The sequence below is a fragment of the Anticarsia gemmatalis genome, chromosome 7 (assembly GCF_050436995.1).
Source record: "Anticarsia gemmatalis isolate Benzon Research Colony breed Stoneville strain chromosome 7, ilAntGemm2 primary, whole genome shotgun sequence".
Taxonomy (NCBI): Eukaryota; Metazoa; Arthropoda; class Insecta; order Lepidoptera; family Erebidae; genus Anticarsia; species Anticarsia gemmatalis.
This window is the reverse complement of record NC_134751.1, coordinates 3,262,709-3,282,729: the sequence shown is the minus strand read 5'-3', so window position 1 is coordinate 3,282,729 and position 20,021 is coordinate 3,262,709. Positions and strand designations below refer to the sequence as shown.

The window sequence follows — 20,021 nt, the reverse complement described above, 5'->3', positions numbered from 1 at the left end:
TAGACCTAAGTGCCTGTGGCGTTGCTAGGTTAGGCCATCAGCACGAACTAGTGTGAGCAATGTTGAGAATCATGGAAAAAATTACAGAATTTTGTATAAAGTGGATTGAGTAATGATTGACAATCTTACTTTTAATTACTAACTTGATTGACTTAGTGCTTTAATAATATTATTATAGTTGCATATAATATATATATATATTATTGAAGATTGTAGAAGTATCCGGTATATAGAAAATAGGCTTCTGTCGCAATTCGGCTCTCTTAGAATCGATCAATGAATAAATGATTGCCCAAGTTACGACAGGAACTTTCAACTTTTTATACATATTTGTATCAGTATAACACACTTTTTGTATCATACCACCTAAATCACGTGCTCGAAGCTATGATTATGGACTTTTCCTGAAAAAACGTAATCACACTGTCCTGTTGTTTAACTTTTAGTGGTTTTCATAATATTCCAGAATCTTCTTAATACATACAGCGTGCATACATTAGAAACGATTTACGGTTACACAATCCTTATGTACATCGATCTATGTAAGTACATACGAATGTATAAATAAACGTTTGTTCCTTTAATGCAAGGGCAGTGTAAGTCTATGGCTAGGGTGACCTAATCTTTGCGATTGATTTGAATAGATTTACTTACTGATTTGCGCGATATTTCATTTGGATGTGTAATGTTACGATAATGATAGAGTCTTTGTTATTCGTTTATGCTACTTAAAAATGTATTTCATGTGATAAGCTCAAATTAGCGCAATTAGGTCAAAATTTTACAAATTTTGTAAATAGTCCTAAGCGGTAACTAGTTCATATATTTATTTATTTCAAACTTTATATACAGAGCAGTATAAAGGCGGACTTAATGCCAGGGGCATTTTCTGCCAGTCTACCTTGGGGTGATGCAGAGATTTTTATGAAGGTGTAAAAAAGAGGAAGGAGAGTGAGTTGAGAAAGGGTGTACAAATAAATAATAATAGATGTAGGCAATATGAGGAGTAAATAAATAATAATATGAAGTATATACACACAAAATAAAAAATACAAATATGCATACATATTAGCTACATAAATATATATATATGTATATAAACTAAGATAATTGTGACGCTTCTGCAACTTTAAACTGCATTTCGATCAATTTTAAACTCGCTCAGTCAACTCTACTCGATTTTAATCGCTGATCATTTTTCGCAAATTACCCTCCAAAAATATGTTGTTTACCAACATAAATGGGACGCGGTAAATATTTTTCCAGCACGACTTAAGATGAATAAACACTTACCTAGGCAGAATAAATTAGGGTCTTGTGATAATATTTTCGTGAATAATAAGCTAGGGAACACGATTCGAGTCATTTTGACTGAAATTTAACTAGTTTTCTGTTAAAGGAAATTTGTTTTTAAAAGACGTGAGAGAAATTCTCAAATTCTCTTCTTATATATTTTCCGCAATTTTTTATCGACTGGTAATTATTTTGACCATAATATTTTTTGCTTACCTAAACTCTTGCTTTATTTAGACATCATAGACATTTTCATTCAGACGTCAAAATTACGGGTATAGTTTCTGAATTAGTAAAAAAAACAATATTTGTTTAGTGAGAAACCAAAACAATTGTGCAATACAACATTGCAGTATTTTTAAACAGTATGCACTAAAGTAAACACTAAAGATGCAGTTATAACTTGTAATATGATATTTAAATATATTATTAAGAGATGATTATTTCCTAATTATTAATAGTTTAATACATGATTATTTCCTACATTTGTATATAACAGTTTAATACCCATATTTGAACAATAACACTGCCAATTATTGTTCCGTCGTCAAAGTCATTATCCCTTAACTCATCAATCACAGATAACCGTGCCTTGAACTGCGCACAACTAATGAATTCTTTAAGTAATTAAACCTTACTTATGCTTCCTCTGTCCTTTACAAGGTTACTTTAAAGGGTATTACAGATATGACAGGTTTATTCATAATATAGTATTGCAATTTTCCGTAAGTCTTCTTAGAGTATTATTTATTATATTTCTTGTGTTTTTCTTCTTTATTTTGCAAATAAATTATCATCAGAGATTCTTTTACCAGTCCTTTTTTGAAACTGAAAAATCTTTCAACACGAGGATTGTCCTACTAAAATTCGTGCTGGGATTTCGTAGTGTTGATTCGTCAAAAATGTACATGGTGTTAACTTTGGCAAAAATATATTCTCGACACATTTCGATATCCGTTTCCGTCACCTTTCATTTACACTGCATGTAACCGGATGGACTTAGTGCGATCCACAACAAATGTTGCTAAGTCTTTAATTTACTTAAATTATGCCATGCAAATATTGTTAACACCTTTTTTTAATTGATACAGAACTATGTTCTGTGCATAGTTCTCAGCCACAATAGACGTTCTAATATGAATCCACCTTTAAACGATTTTTACTAAGAACTGTGAATGAATCAAGATGATTTTCCTTGCGTTAATCATTGAAACGTAATTAAAGGGAAACAATGGATAGGCTTCAATGACTTAACATGATTGTTTATTGAGCCTTGTGTAAATGAGCCATTTGTATACAAAGATGTTATCATATAATCTAGTTTGTAACGATTTTCTTAGATTTATATCATTTTGTTCAATACTAAGTGCTTGCGGTACAGTTTTTAGAGGAGCGATTTTCTACGACTACCGACAAATTTTTACTATTATTTCCAAGTTATTTAACATTTTAAATACTCGCTTTACTTGAAAGTGCGATCCATTACGAAACAGACGATTTCGAAATTTCATTTAAATGTATTATTCGGTTAAAATAACAATAGTTCGTGTCTATAGAACAATTTTACTAACAGAACCTTCAATATTAAACAACATCAGATTCTGTCCAAAAGAGAAGAATATGTCTGGCCTATAATATCAAAGAAAAATAATACTTAAAACATTTTTACGCGTAGATCTCCGTGCCTTGAAGAGGACATAAAGTTGCCTGATCTTTCGCTCGTCGTGTCGGTATAGCTGACCCACCAGGCTATGATGGCTAGAGTCAGGGAATAAAGAGTGTACCCCTGTGTTTTGTATTGACATTATAAACAATATCCTGCAACGTTGGCTGGTTTGAATGAAACTGGCCGCCGTAGCCGAATATCGGTCAGTTTTGTACGGACAATGTCGCAATCTATAGCTAGTTTTCTATATTAGGATAACTAAATTTAAATACTTTATCAAGAAACCTTGTTTTCACAATGTCAAAGTTCGATTCACACACTTAAGCCGATCAAGGCCGACAGTTTATTACATAAACTTTAAATATTCATTGTTTATTTGTCCAATAGGAAGTAATGGACGTAAACAGTCATCCAATGTCGTATTTATATCACGTTCAATAAACTCAATAAGACTCCTGAGTGAATTGTTACTCTTGTATACAACTTTATCTTACGATATTCTTTTATGAACTTTGATCGAGCTGGACTTCTGTAGGAAAATCTGTACATTTTTTCGCATTCCGACCTACCGTGGTTTTGGAATCACACAAATTCCAGTAACAGATTATTATAAGATCTATAATATAGTTTGTTTATATAAGAATCGTTTACACCGCGGTAAAACTCTCTATAACCTAGAAAACGACTTATAACCTAGAAACTGTCTTGGTACATGTGCGGCTTGACCAAAACATCAAGAAAAGCGAGTAAAGTAATCCACGTATATGGTATTTAATTTACAACTTTTAGTATCGAAACAGCTTGACCATCACTTTAATTTATCACCAGTAAGCCATATGCGGCATTCTTGTTCCGAATAAATCTAAGTATATGACCGGTGATGACCTTCGTAAAAAGCAGTTGCAATTCATACACGAAGGCTTATTGGCATGTGACAACGCTATTCCGTTTGGGTGATAAAAACGTGATCAAATCTGCACAAGTATTTACACGTTTTGGAATAAATAATAATGTATTAAAATAAACAGGTTTTATAAAAAAAAAACGATTTTATCGTTATGTTCATGATAGTATCGGTAAAATTGTATCATATTTAGATAAAAAGTTTACTGCGACTTGTATTGTATAATGATTTCATTATTATCAGCTGAACAAACTTACTAATACTGAATTTGATCGAATTTTAGAAAAAAGGTAATTCGTCAATTCTAAGTCAGTAAAAGTGGGGTAGCCGGGGAAAAATTGAAAGTCCAAATACACAAATTAAAATAAAAATGACAAGCCGATCATTAATTTATTGAACGTAGTATTGAATCATTTCGAAAATATCTTATGATTTTATATACTCCGTTTTATTATCGTAACTAATAAGAGAATATAGTATTTAGAAGTATTTATACTTACTTGTGTACGGAAGTTCATACGAGTATGTGCACATACATTTATCACTTATGTACGTGAATGGCTTGTATGCACTGCATATAGGCACAGTTATTTCAATTGCTCTCATAGCGTAGGTAGGCAGTGGGCTAGTACTTTTTCTAGGGAAAGGTTCTGACTATTGCTAGCGTTATAGGAAAAATAGAGGATTTTGGAAGATTTAAGGAGTTCTTTAAGATGCTATAGGCAAAAAAATAATTTATGTTTACGTGCGCTATGAATAAATTAGATTAAATCTGTAACGTGCTACAGACAGTAACTACTTAAAAATCATGAAAGTTATCCCGTTGACAAAATTACGAAACAAGTATTTTGTTGGGATTATAAAATTCTCTTCATGTTTCAAAGAAACAGTAATTTTAAATAAAAAAAAAACATTTAACGACACATCTGCCGAACCTTCAGCACCGAGCATTCGGCAACGATAGGAGCGACCGCAGCATTAGTTTGGCTGATTATTAAAGAACACAGCGAGCGTGTTGAATAGAACATTCGACGCCGAACATAGCGCAGGTGTGTCGTTAGACTGAGACTTTTTCCTCTACTAAAATGCTACTCTGTCTTACAACAAGCATTCGAAACATAGCGAGAAATGTTTCTATAGGCAGTCCCAAGCAGATACTAGTTAGATTAAACGTCTAGGTAATACAAGTGACCTAGATTATATTACACAACGATACTGGTACAATCTGGTGCAGGGCAACGCACTGTCATAGTGCCAAGAATGCGTTAATGCAACAGCTGTATACCAATTAGTGGTTTACTATTTCATATAGGTTTTATATTGTGGGTATATAAGATACAAGCTTTTATTTTTTATGATGCTGATATTATAAGTTTTGCGGTAGATGTTGAGACTGCCTCTGTGGCGCGGTCTCGAGATCGGTACCCGGGTTAGCTAAGGTGCAATTGGTCTTTTCACATGTATATTATTATATTTCTCAAAAGTAACCCAGTTTTATAAAGTGCCCAAAAGATGGCAAATGAGACAAACTTTTGTTAATGGTAAAACGCGGGTGTATTTCATACAACTCTGATTTCAACTACGGTTATAACAATCTTGATATTATGTTTGTGTCTATTTAACCGATCCATGATATACTAAAATAACATTTTTGTAACAAAGATTGTGATTTTCAGGATGTCGTATTTACAATTTGTTGTCCACATTTCTTGACCTTAGTATTAGCACAAAAATAGACCGTCCCGGAGTTTAAGGTGATACCACTCTGCTATCACTTATTCACTACTGATTAATGACTTTATAGTTCAATAGTAAGGTTAAATGAATATGTATCAAACAGAAGTTACTACTTAATTACCCTTTTATTTACCATTTTATCTCAATTATATCAATTAATAATGAGTTATTCATGTTGTTATGCAAAAATATCGCATAATTTAATATTTCGGGCATTAAAAACTTAATCGATCAGAAATAATTATACCGTATTAAATTTCTATTAATAAAATTTGTATGCAAAGGACGTCAACACATTTCCGAGAGTAATAAAATAATTATTACGACGCTAATTAGTTTATCATTGAAAACTGCAGCGTTTAATTGCTCTAGGTCAAATTTAAACTCAATTTCGGATCCCAATTAATTTACATACATCGCATTTATAGAAAGAAGATTTTTGAGCTATTTTATGGGTAAAAGGAAAATTATTGAAGTGTTTTTTACATAAAGGTTCAGCGAAAAGAAAACAAAATTATACTAATTTTCTATGTTTATAAAACAATTTCAATTAAAATACACTGAACTGAATTGTTTTAAGTTTATGGTCAAAATAGTAGATGTTTAATTTAACTTAGATAAGATGTGTAATTAATAGATAAGGATACAATTTCATTCAAATGTCAGTTGCATGTTTGTTAGATTGTTACCATTATAAAAAATCAAATAAATTATATTTATGTTGCATCTATTTTCATAAAGCTCTTCGACTAATATCGTAAAGCATATTTTTATCAATAAACTTATAGTAATAGTCAAAGAGCCGAGTGTCAGTTTTTATTCGTTTATGTTGACGTATAATAATATGCTATGTCACACGTCACTAAGTAAATATTAGCGGCGTTTAGAGGCTACTGAATTAATTAAACAAAACTTTTAATTGTCAACACGTGGATAGATATTAATGAGGCATTTTATTTATTTGGATGATTATAGTTTGGCGGCCAACGCGTTGCTGTTTTTGTTTGTTCATAAAAACTATCATAGTTAAATAGATATTGACACTTCTGCTACTTTTTTATTTATAACTAGATTCTTCCCACGACTTGATCCTTCTAGTAAAAATAACTCTGAGTTTTAATGTAAGTTATAGCCTAAGCCTTAATACACATGACGTATTTGCCTTTTATTAGAATCTATTCAGCAGTTTTGGTGTGTGAGAATAATAAACATTCGAAGATGCTTTTAAATTGGCTTGTAATAGAATTCTTAGCTTAAATAGGCCAAATCTGATATATACTACACATGCAATTCATTATGCAAAATTTTCTTAGGTTTTCTTGACGTTTCGGCCTGCAATATATGAAAATCATAACCTTAAAATCTTTAAATACTTAATGCAAAATCCATTTACGTATTTATATTGCATAATGTACATATAAGTAATTAAGTGCAGGCACTAAAATAATTATAGCGAATAAAATCGATACACGCACTTCCTCACTTCCTGTAATTAAAATTGTTTTAAAAACATTTCCTTTTGCCCTTAATGAGTCATTAAAGTTATTTTTAACTCTCAAAAAGGTTCTTGGTGTCATTGAACAGTTATAAATAGATGCAGTGACAGTGACCGTATGGTCAACATTCTTACCATTTGTAGGTCATTTCGTAATATGCATGATGTGTGGTATAGCGGAACTGAGGTATTTTTAAATTTTTGATAGGAAATGATTTTATGCTTTATATTGTTCGCGTCATTAAACTTTGGATGTCTGAATGTAGCAACAAGTCGCTGCGCACATATTAAAATAGATACAAGGAAGATAGGCAAAGAGTATGAGCGACCGGAAGGATGCCGACGTTATTATGTTTTTGTGTGAACCGACTTGTTGCTATATTCAGAGACACAAACTTGAATGACGCGTGCTTTGTTCAGGTATTTTTTAACTATTCGTAAGTTTTGTGTCACAAGAGCTTAAGGGCATTGGCGAAGGCGAAAAAAAAAGATTTAATAAAAAATAAAATTAATCGTATCTTGGTTTTAGAAAAGACAATGACTTGGAAACGTTATGACTGATATTTTTATCATTCTTATAAAAAAATCGGATAACAAACGTCCGATAAAAGAAATTTTAACAAGTGTTATTGTTACCTTTGAAACACTAATTATACAAACATATAATAGTTATATTACAAATAATGTTATACTCTTGATTTCCGTCTTAGTAACTTGTAGTTAGAATCAGGAAGTTAGACTGCCACCAACTGGCACTCCGCTTGGCAAACATAACGACCATCAGTGCAGACCGTGTGTACAAATGAGTAAATTGTAATAATTACTTATACAAACATACAAAACACATAATATGTATAAATATAAGACTTAGTGCAATGTTTAGTAGATTATAATCATGTTTTAATTTACACGTGTCAATTTTTTTATACTGGTAAAATGTGTCCATTTGAAAGAAACTATACGTTAAATATTGAGGACTAGGGGCCGCCCGTGATTGTGTTCTCGTTGATTAGTTTGTTGCTACCGAGTTATCTCGTTTTCACAATATTTTTAGTAATTTTCACTAAATATATAATTAATTAAAAATAAACACGCATTTTTTGCATTCAAAGATTTTTGGTATATTATTTTCAAATGAACCGGATGGACCATACTTTTTTCTAGCCTGTGAATGAAATTAAAAATTGAGGATTTTCCTATGGCTTATGTTATAAACTTAGAATTATAGTTTTATTAATTTAATTACCAATTAACATGTTATTTCTAAAGATTACGGATAAGATACACATTATATAAAATAATAATTACATATTTTTCTACGTACAAATTTTAAATAATTCAACGTTAATTCAAACGTCGCCATTATTTTACGACTACAATATAAAAACAAGTTACATTATATTTGTTTATTTCGCATAAATATTTAAAACACGTACATAATCAGAGCGTAAAGACAAATAAATATTCACCATATCTTCATTTCCGCGACTAGATCAAGTTTAAAATGGTTAATGATTAACACTTAATATTAACGAGGTTCCGTACATTGCAAACTAATATTAAACATGGAGTCATTATTAAAAATATTAATTGTTTTTAATACTTTTATTGCTTCACAACTTTATTTGGTAGAGCGCGGCCTACTTCTAACGGCAGAGCCAGGATACTTTTGCATTGCAGCAACGATTACTAAACTTGTCCTTTATCTCTATACACAGTATTTGTCTGATTCTAACTTCTGCCTATGACTGCGTTCGCTTACGGAAGCTTAAAAAAACGAAGTAAAATCCCGTGTAACCCCCGGTTTCTGAGTACATTTAGCGGTAGTTTATCTATTCAATAGCGTTTTTTTGTATGAGTTTTAACGCTATTGAATAGATAAACTGCCGCTAAATGTACGTGAGAAACCGGGGGTTAATGGTTAAAACGTTCAGTAGTTTTGGTGTAATTCAGTAACAAACACCCAAACTTTCGTATTTCGTATTAGTATAGGATTTCTAGTTATCCAGGACTTATTAATCGACAATTATACCCGAAAATTGAGAGCAAGGTATAATTATTAATCTTCCAATTAGTTCTAATCACATATTATTACGGATTGACGACATAACTCTAAAACTCTACATCCAATTACGGAACTAAAAAACCTGTTTTACAAGAGACGACTTTTAATAGTTCCTAACATAAAAATGAGTAGCAATAATTTAATTCGTGAGATTCCGCAATGTTTTTTGTTGTTATGTCTAGTACTATTTTTAATTAGACTGTTTTTCGGGGCAAAAAAAACATCTATAAATAATGCTGTCTGTATTATTATTAACGTTAATTAAATTTAAAATTTATTTAATTATTTAAAAATCTCATTGATGTTAATCTTCTCTTGAATAGATTTTTATTATGAAGCTTGGTGTTTTTGATATATACCTATATATAATCGGTATGAAGATAACAATGTTTGGATTCAATTTCTGAATCAAATGGAAAGCCATAGACTTTTTTATATCTTAGATGTAAAACTGGATCTTTCTGCTATTACATAGTAACAATATCATAAATGGTAAAGGTGTATTTAATTATTCAGGCCAATAAGCAAGAAGTTTTAAAAAATCTGGCGTGGCCAGCACGGCCCTCTCCCATTTGGAGAGGAGTCGCAAATATCGTCACCCTGTAAGTTATAAAAATCATTAATGCTATAAATGTACTCCAAATAATTAAATTATTTATTGTATTTTATTGCAAAGGCCGTAAACTACAAAATCGTTTACCGGTTCCTTAATCGCAATAAAATTTCTAAGCCTTATAATTAAAAGCTATAAATTCACTATTTCGCAACAAATCATCAGTCGATAAATTTTTACAACTAAGCAACGAATCTTGTCCCTAAAATCAAGTTATAAATACTGAATATGTTAATTAAGTGGAACTGTTCGTTAATTATTGCTTTTAAAACAAGTCTATTTCTAATTAGTTTCATTAATATTTTTTTCTTCAAAGCTTATAGAAGACACATAAAAGATATAAAATAAACGAGAGATATTTTTTTTTCTTGCTAGCTCTTTCTCGTGACTCCGCCCGCTTGGACTATAGTTAAATGGTTTATCACTCGCTTAATTCCCGTTCGGCTGTTTGCCCTGTCGAAAAAAACTATGTTTGTTCAAAAGTTACCGTAACCTTAACTGACCATACTCAATGAGATAAACACGTAAGATGATCATCATGTAATAATTATAAGGATGCATAAAATTGATTTAATTTTAGATCTCAGAATATTCGATAGGATAAAAAATGACTTTGAGTTTCCTTGCGAGCATGTTCTTTGAATGGGTGTGTGAATTGTTCGTGGGTGTTATTTTTGGACAATTTATCAAATGTCTGCATCAAATTTACTTAAAAAATGGCTACTACGTTTTAAATAAATAATTCGACAAAGATTCTGAGCTTTACAGATTTATTAAAAGATAGCGGATACAAAGATATAGATTTAGAATGTATTCGTAAAATAAAAGAAATAAAAAAACGTATAATGAGCATACTACTTTTGATCTTCGATAGAAAATTCTAACGGCTTTTTTATTGACAGTATAAGAATGAATCAAAAAGCAATAGTAGACAGGTGTTAGACCGCTGTACCGTAATATATTATTTATAGTAACTATCACCATTCAATAATAAGCTTGCATATTAACAAGGTCAATGAACTCAATTGTCTATAACCAGTCATACGAATTGGAATGCCCAAAGGTTTTGCATAAGTTTATTTGCAAAATATAATTTTGATTTTTTTCTCATAGCCACTTTGCGGCTTTACAAGATTGTGACTGAAAAATTACCAGTCATGTATATCCCCAATGAGTTTTTTTTTTAAATTGGACCTGCAGTTTGGATAGCACGTGAACAATCTCTTCTACTTTATTGTGTTCAAATCAATTTAATCTTAATTCTCTTACTCAAAAAACATCGATGCATTGGGGTTTTTAACTGAAATAACGGTATTTTAAAACAAGAGTCTCTTAGGATTATCAGTTATTTAAACAGAAAGAATTACACTAAGACTATAAATCTAAACGTGAAGATAAAGTCAATCCTCTCGCAATTTATTTCGATATTTTAAGTTTATCGAAACACAACATCAGCGAATTTACAAAAACGTAAGGTTTTTAGCGAACAAAGAACAATGGCAAAATCTCATACATCATAATCACTAATTTTAAAATGTTGCGTCTTCAAATAAAACAAATGTTATAATATGCAGCATTAATTCCCGACTCTAAATATATAAATATGTTCATTAGGCGCGCCGGAGATCCTGAGTAATTTGAGTTTATATTTTTATAGGTTATGTCATCATCACTTCATTAAAATGTTATAATTGACCGTTAGCTGTCAATTACACCCTGTATTACTATCGTCATCGTAGTGAAGTTGACTGCCTTAACCTTTCGAGCAGGTATAGCCCCAAAACTAATATGTACCCAGAGATTTCCGTATGGTAACCTCTGGGTCTTATGTCTACATTTCCAATTCTTTGCGTTAATAAAGAGATAAAGAGCCGATAGCTGCTGATAAACCATTTGTAGCCAACTTCACTCATATTTTAATTGAGTCATTGTTCCTACAACTAGACTGTTATATTATAAAACAAACTGTTTTATGGGGTATTTAAGTTATCAGATAGTATAAATCAGCTTGGTTGTAACAACAAAGGTAAATAAAAAATGAAAAGGTTATACATTATTTATGTCTTTCATACACATCTCTGATTATCATTTCATTTTAAAATTCAGTTGGTACATTATCTTGATGCCTGGGCTATCCTAAGTACCAGACTAAAGTCAGCACAGCAGCCTATTGTACGAGTATGTCTATCCACCGGACAACCTATTTTCGTGAGATATGTTATTGGATAAATCCAGCTAATCAGCAATGTGGCAACTCTTGTATTTTGTTCTAAAGCAGGGTATCAGCGGAAGCTATTCTATGTTACAATTCACGCACAGAATTCGAGTCAGTCTGACACGACTTCCCATACTTGAAGAAGTATTATACTAGTTCACAAAATCCAAAAAGCAAGGGAAACGTCCATGATGAATCAGTAGAAGTCATGTAGATGCAATCCAAATCGAAATCCGTTAGAGATGCAGGGTTGACAAATAGAGCAGAAATCCTCAGTAAGTCAGAGTTGTTTGAAAATAGGTACGAAAAAGCAATAGTAATCGAAAAACACAACAACACGTCAATGCCGAAAATCACCAAACGTCAACGACAAACAATCAAATCGAACCGAAGTAGACAATATATAGTTGCCATACTTTAAAAAGATAATACTACTAAAATATCTCTGTTGACTGTAAATATATCTTTGTATGAGCAAAATAAATGAGAAGTTTTCAGTTTATTAGTAACTGTTTTTAATAATTTGTCATAACAATATATTTCACGTTGAAGACTATTTAGTTATTTAAACAATTAAATAGACAAAGACAACATAAATCTACTTAATAAACAACAAAGTACCTAATGGCAACATTTTCAATCTAAAGGAAATGGAGAATCATTCTTAGATAGTCAATTTTTTACTTTTTGTTTAATCTATTAAATGTCGCTTTCAGAGGTAAAAATGATATTCCTGAAATTCATACGATAATTAATAAAGTACATTGGTAATATTGAGATTCGAAGACGCTCAAAAAATATAAGTGATTTTCTTGCCATTGTTCTTTATCGATAATGTTATTTAATATCTTTGAAAAACTGCTGATAAAATATGTAAAATATGTACAACCTAATATGTGAAAACTATTAGATATTATCTACCTTTGATAAAACTATATGATTAAACTCAACATTAGAATCAGCTCCACGTTTTACGTACAAATTCTGTCTGACTCGACCGAAAACTATACTTTCATTAAGAAATAAGTATACTTTGTTAGAAATGAAACTTCGAAATACTCGTAGCATTATCAACCTGATAACATCTAAGATTAGCATCATTTTTCGAAAACTGACTACTGAATCGTATTGCAAAAACATTTTTACAAATTACTGCATACTATTTAACCAGAGCAAGAAAGTTTGCTCAACATAATACATGTTTGATGCAACAGAAATAATGCAATTGCACTTTTGCTGCACCGGCTTGACGCCCTTGAACCGAAACGTCTAGAAAAAACAACCTTCCAAAACATACAATTTTACTTGATTAAGTACTTTTAAGACCTTCTGAAAGTAAGATTGTATACTATCACCGATTGTAGTTCCGGAACGACAATGTATTTGGGTTTTTGATACTTTAATTGATTACAATTTCTTGCGTGAGTTTTATGAAATTCTAGTAATAGCTGTTACATATCGAGTCCAACGAAAAAAATTGTATTAATTTTCATTTATACATTTATTTGCTGTTATGTTAGATACCTTTTCTCAAACCGTAAAACTGCTCCTAATTCTAATAAAACTTAAATCAATCGTTTTACTGGACTGCCTTTTGTAAGCACCTTAATGTTTCACTTTTTTAAAACACTAATCATAGTGTCATTAGATCTAGATACATTAGATCTCTTTACATCATATTACTAAGTGTTCAAGAAAATACAAATTAATCATTCACTACTCATTACCGTGATTATCATTTACAAGTTACATACCGTATACGGTTTCGTTGCAGAGTCTTAAGTACTGACACGATTCACAAAATACCAACGAAATTGCAATCTCGCTACTATTACGAAACTTAACTTAAAAGATCTGAGGCAATTAACTACGATTCAATTTCATTCGGAGTGATCCTGAACCTTGTTTTGTTTTGTATGTAGTGAAAGTAAAAGCATTTATTTTTTCTTAACATAATATTCCGCCTTTTATTCTAAAAGGTGTAAGCAGAGGTGTATGAAATACACCCGCATTTCACTATTAATAATGTTAGTTCCATGTAATAGCGTTAGAGCAATATTGCGATATACTGGGCACGTCACAAAACTCCGGACTACTATTGAGAAATTTAAATTTAAATTAAAAAAATGCCACTTTAAAAATTGCCCTGTGTCCGACCTGGGAATCGAAACCAAGGCTTTGTGGTTAGCAGTAATTAGATACAGGAGATTTATTGCGAACAGACACGGTAAGAGCACGTTATTGTTTTAATACGTATGATGACAATAAAATTAGTATTGTCAAACATAAAATAATATTTTGCTAGTTAATAGTTTCCTGTCACATCCGATCCAACGATAATAGTTTTAACCATAATAACCATTTATTTGCGAATAATAAAATTGTCCTCATTAAAATGAACCACAAATATTTCAAACTAAATCAAAAACCAATAGTTGTTATAATAATTGACACAGAATCTAATTGTTTACTGAAAAGTCACGTATATTTGCGCTTAGCTGTCGTAATAACGAATCAGCAGTAAGATGTAGATGAGTGCAAAATGTCATTGATGTCTGCATTTTATTGTTTTGCTTGAGTTTAGAACAAATTTTTCCTTGTCAATACTATTGTTCTTATTTTCCTTCAAAGGCCTCCGTGGCGCAGTGGTCGCCACGCCACTACCATTGCGTCGGGGGGTCGTGGGTTTGATCCCCACACGAGAATTATATTAGTGTGATCCAATTATAATTGATTCGGTATGATTGTACTTTGTATCCGATGATTGTATGTAGCGTATGTAACGGTCCCCGAGACAAAATAATAAGTCTTAGTGCAGAAGTTATCCTATTAAAATAAAATAAAATTATTGCATTACAGGAGGTTAAGATTAATTGGCTACTCTTTAAGAAAATGTAATTAATGGATCTCATATTTTCGATCAAGTTTAGTGTTACTATCGAGTACATGAGGTGATCACATTTAATGATATCTATTTTTAGTTCGATTTTAATAGTTGCTACTAAAATTAAGCTAGTTCGAGGTATTATTAATAGTCTTAATCTGACCTTTTAATAAAAATACCAAATCATATTTATACCGACACTTAATAATAGCAAATTAAACTGTTATTATAAAACTAATAAATCAAAGACATTAATACGTATAAAAACCCAAAACTGAATAATTTAATAAACAGACCTAAATAAAACACAATGTTGTACCCAAAAATAGAACTGCAAAATAACAAAATATTTGACCCTTGTGACGTAAATACTACCGACATTTAATCTATACTAATATAATAAAGCTGAAGAGTTTGTTTGTTTGTTTGATTGTTTGTTTGTTTGTTTGTTTGAACGCGCTAATCTCAGGAACTACTGGTCCGATTTGAAAAATTCTTTCAGTGTTAGATAGCCCATTTATCGAGGAAGGCTATAGGCTATATAACATCACGCTACGGTCATAAGGAGCGGAGTAGCAACGAAAAATGTTACAAAAACGGGGAAAATGTTGACTCATTCTCTTAGGTGACGCAAGCGAAGTTGCGCGGGTCAGCTAGTAAGGTATATTTTTAGAACATATAAAATTAGATAATCTTACCCGCGATACCGGTGCATTCAAAATAAATTAAGAGGCTTAGCCTTCGAAGAACGAATGGAATAAAACTTGACTTAGTATTTTATTTTTGACCGATTTTTAGTACAGTTTGAAACTACAGTCCGGCAGCATAGTAGAGAGGCTTGCCGTGCTCGATGTATCTCGATTTTAATTAATAATTCTATGTCTTCCCAAAATAAAGTGGCTTTATCAAACAGACAACTGTCAGACTGTCGGGTCATTAATGTTCTCAATTTTCAATTTTGTATATCTCCGACACCCGTTAACCACGCATGCAAGGCTCTGTACCTCGATTCTCTATCACTATCGACTACCGACAACCGGCTAGCTATCGAAATTTTGACGTTTAGAATGTACTGCCAAAATGTTTTCTACGACACCCGTCAGAGGCCCTGCGCTGATCAGATTGTCATACAAAATTTCTCGATGACAGGTCGGTTACCGGGAGTCGATAGAAGTAGAGAATCGAGCTACAGCTGGCGTACTGTAAAAGTCGTTAACTTTTAAACCAAAAAGTTTATTAGTAAAATAAACCGTAGTTTAAAATCATAAACATAATAACTTAAATAAATATAATAACTCTTGAAATCTATGTCGGTTTTCATAAAATTAAAATCATTTCTCACTATAAAAACGGGTCAGCCGGCATACAATAATGAATTATATATTTATTAAAAGGTCATTAAAATAAAGATGTCCCAGTCTTTATTAGGAAAACGACACTTTTTCCTGTATTTTTTTATTGTTGTAAATTTTCCTCTTGAAACGATGTATTTCCTCAAAAAGATCTGTAATTTCGGTTCTTTTATTTTATTAAGACTCATAATTTATTCCTATATGAATTAGAGGATTTCTTATGACAAGACCCGGAAAAAACCAAGCTAAATAAAAGAATATTTAATTCCAAAAAGTCGTAAAAGCTAAGGCTTATGGTGTTACGTGTGTCATTTTTATACCCATGCAATGATATCAAAACTATTGCATTCTTGTTGCGTGTGCTTTGAAAGCAATCAATTGTATGAACTTTAAATATTTTCATATTTCAATACACAGTTTTTTGTGATAAAAATGCATTAGTATTTTTTGTTTAAGTTAGTCAAAGTATGCAATAGTAGCAATGTTTAGAAACAAAATTACACATTACTTACTATATTTTTTCTATTGTTTGGTTGAAAAACATCAATATTGTAGTATGGGTTAAGGAAGAAAATTATCGATCCATCGTTTTGTTGCCATAAAGTTTTGCATACTTTTGTTATTAACTGGCTGATTACTGACGAATTCAAGCCAAGACGATCGTTGTTTTTAAATCCACACCGACATTAAGCGACTGCTAATCTTTAATTTATAAGAAAATAGATCAAAATCAATCAGAAAACAGGTTTATTTCCGAAATCGATGAGATCAATATATCACCGAAAACTGCAAATTTTCTGTCGTAAAATAATCAATTATCATTTTATTACAAGAATAATAATCTTGTTTGAAGTTGTTTCCTTATCAAACACGCTTTAAATCTATATGTCATGTACGTCAACAGAAGAATAAATATTTCTGAAGATATGAATTATACTGCTCATTTTAACATTAAATTCATCCTCACTTCTCTCATCATTTTCTAGCTACTTACAAGGCATTAGTCTTCGCTTGATTTACTTTGTGCTACTCTTGTCTACTACAAACATACTAACTTATAAAATACCATCTATCGTTAGAGTGCTTTATTCTTCTAGCCACCAGATTTTCTTCCAAAAATCTGATAGCGGAAAAACATCTGACACAGATTTTTATAATGATATAGTATCGACTTTCCTGATTCTGTAACGCAATATAATATAAACAATTTAATGCATCGATTTACAAGGAAAAAAAGGGATGTCATCTGTTTAAACCTACGCAAGTTATACAATGATCACATCTGTGTGTTCAAGACGATTGTATACCGATCTCATTAGTAGATACATGTGAACTAATATTTATGAATTTTCTAATAAGAATTAGAAATACTTAGTCACCTGTTCGATTCGTAGTTATTGAAGATCCAGCAAAAAAATAAATAATGTTTTTTTCGCATGTCATGTAACTTTAAAAAAATATTAAAGAGTTTAATACGTTTTCTGCTCTTATTTTAAACAAAATTCAATAATAGATAAACATAACTTAAGTTAAAATATAAGAACATACCTAAAAATGTATCTTTTTCAAAAAATAAATTAATTGTACTTACTCTTCAGCGCCCATCTCTTGTTCATAATCAATCCATCCAGGAACTTGTATCCCTGCTCCCTGCACACCCTCTCCTGAACGCTGGCTACAGCACTAGTCAGCGACAGCAGATCGCTCGCCAACACAACAGAAGAAGCGTAATCTGGAGACTCTTCAACATGCCTCACAGTCCCTTCATTATTCCCTATCTCATCCCCATAAGCATCATAAGGCCTATCCTCCCCAGAAACTTTCGCAACATTGTCAATACCAGTAAATTTTGCAACTAAATCCCTATCCACACCTAGATTTTGTATCGTTCTGTTAAGTAGAGCTAGATCATTGTGGTCTATTGTTTGGTTCGATTTAAATTTTTGTGATAGTTTTTGAAGCACTTCTTTGTTTATTAGTTGTGTTGTGTTTAAGTTTTGCGGGTCGACGGCGACGGTCGCCGCGCACGCGAGTAGTAGGAGCGCCGCGGTATTCATTGCGACGTGCGCACACGCTAGTTCCGACGAGAGACTGAGGCTTCGATCAATGAAGCCGTTTAAGTTAGGGTGCTGTTGCCTTTTCAATATTGTAATAACTTCATTGTTTTGGTGGCGGTTTGGTAATCCCGGCTCTAGATGTTTCTGTTGTTGTAGTGTTTTATTTGGGTTTAGTGGTAGTGAATTTTTGGCCCTTTACGTCATTACTTTTATTGAATTGTGTCTCATCAACATATTTTTCCTAGAAATACTCCAGCACTTTATGACGCGCAGTCGCACGTATGTATTTTGAATTTAAAAATGCCTAATTATAACTTAAATATTACTCGCTGATGAAAAAGTTTATTTCGATTTTAATTATAAAAAAACTACTAACTTTAAGGAATAATACTAATATACAGAACAAAAAGTTTAGTCCTTTTTTTATCTTCAAATTATATTTAAAAACTGTCTTAATTAAAAGTATATTTTATATTGCAAAAAAACATTTATAACTACTGAAATAGAATCGAACAAAGGCTCTATCCGGGAAGTAGCGTGTAAAATTCTCACGTAAATTCGATATTTTATGAAAATAGTTTGATTCTTTTGTAAGATATACGGATAACTAGAAATATACGAACATAATTAGACGCATTCTAATTGCTCACGTTTGTTAGACGAATAAAATATGGAAAGCCAATTATTTCGGCCTAGTTCTGAAGTTACATCTATTCCTCAACTCAGGAACAGTTACAGTCAGCGTCAAAAATATTAGGTCAGGGGAAAAGTCTTTTAGCATTATAATATGTATAAACTTGTAATAAAATCTTTTCTCTACACAAAAAAGCTCGATATTTGGGTACCTCAGGTGCTCACTGAAAGAAACCTAATGAACCGTGTACTCATTTGTGATTCTTGAAGCCAAAGAGATTTTATTACAAGTTCATACATACTATAATGCGAAAAGACTTTTTCCCCGACCTAAGTATACAAATTGGTTTTTTGCATCATATTTACAAAATTGGGGTACATCTGAATATAATAAGGATAAGATGCCTACGACCTTCAGCAAAAGTTCTCTGCGTCAATGCAAATAAATTTAGGTTTTATTTATTTTTGTCTGGTTTATCTTTATAGAGTTTAAAAACCACATAGTAATTATACATACTCATGTAAGATATTTTGTGGGAAACAAGATATACATCAAATCTTTCGTTACATAATCACTATATAAACAAAGTCGCTGCATACTGTCTGTCCCTATATATGCTAAGAGTTTTAAAACTAAGCAACACATTTTGATGCGATTTTTTATTAAATCGTCTGATTCAAGTGGAGGCTTTATGTGTAAAAATTGTAAAGGTTTTTATTTAATAACCAACAATGCCGGGGCGGGCTACTAGAAATTTATAACAGGTATGTTTAACTTAAATAAATAAATTTATTTATTTATGTTTAACTTACAACTTATCTAGCTTATAGATGTTTTATCTGACATCAAGAATAGCTAATGTCTTTGAACAACAAACACTAACTTAACTGGATGCATATTTTTGTATGTAATTTAATCAATAATGTTATCTCCGCTAACCAGATGTAAGCTTTTCAAATATTTGCGACCTTGATCAGCAAATATTTTATTACCTTAATCTTTTGATATAATAATTTATTCTGCCAAATCAGCAAATGCATATTTTAATAAGTCTTCGTTGTTTAGGTCAAATCTATTTTTGATGCATTGCATATTTCATATTATTA

General features: G+C 31.4%; 1 protein-coding gene across 1 annotated transcript in view; it reads right to left on the bottom strand.

Moving 5' to 3' along the window:
• LOC142974291 (nose resistant to fluoxetine protein 6-like) overlaps positions 1 to 18,306 on the bottom strand; it is a 62,287-nt gene extending 43,981 nt beyond the window's left edge. The window contains exon 1 of the mRNA XM_076116526.1: positions 17,816 to 18,306. Within this exon, the coding sequence (XP_075972641.1) occupies positions 17,816 to 18,281 (466 nt within the window). The 5' untranslated portion in view covers positions 18,282 to 18,306. The remainder of the gene's footprint in view (positions 1 to 17,815) is intronic.
• Positions 18,307 to 20,021: the final 1,715 nt, after the last annotated feature.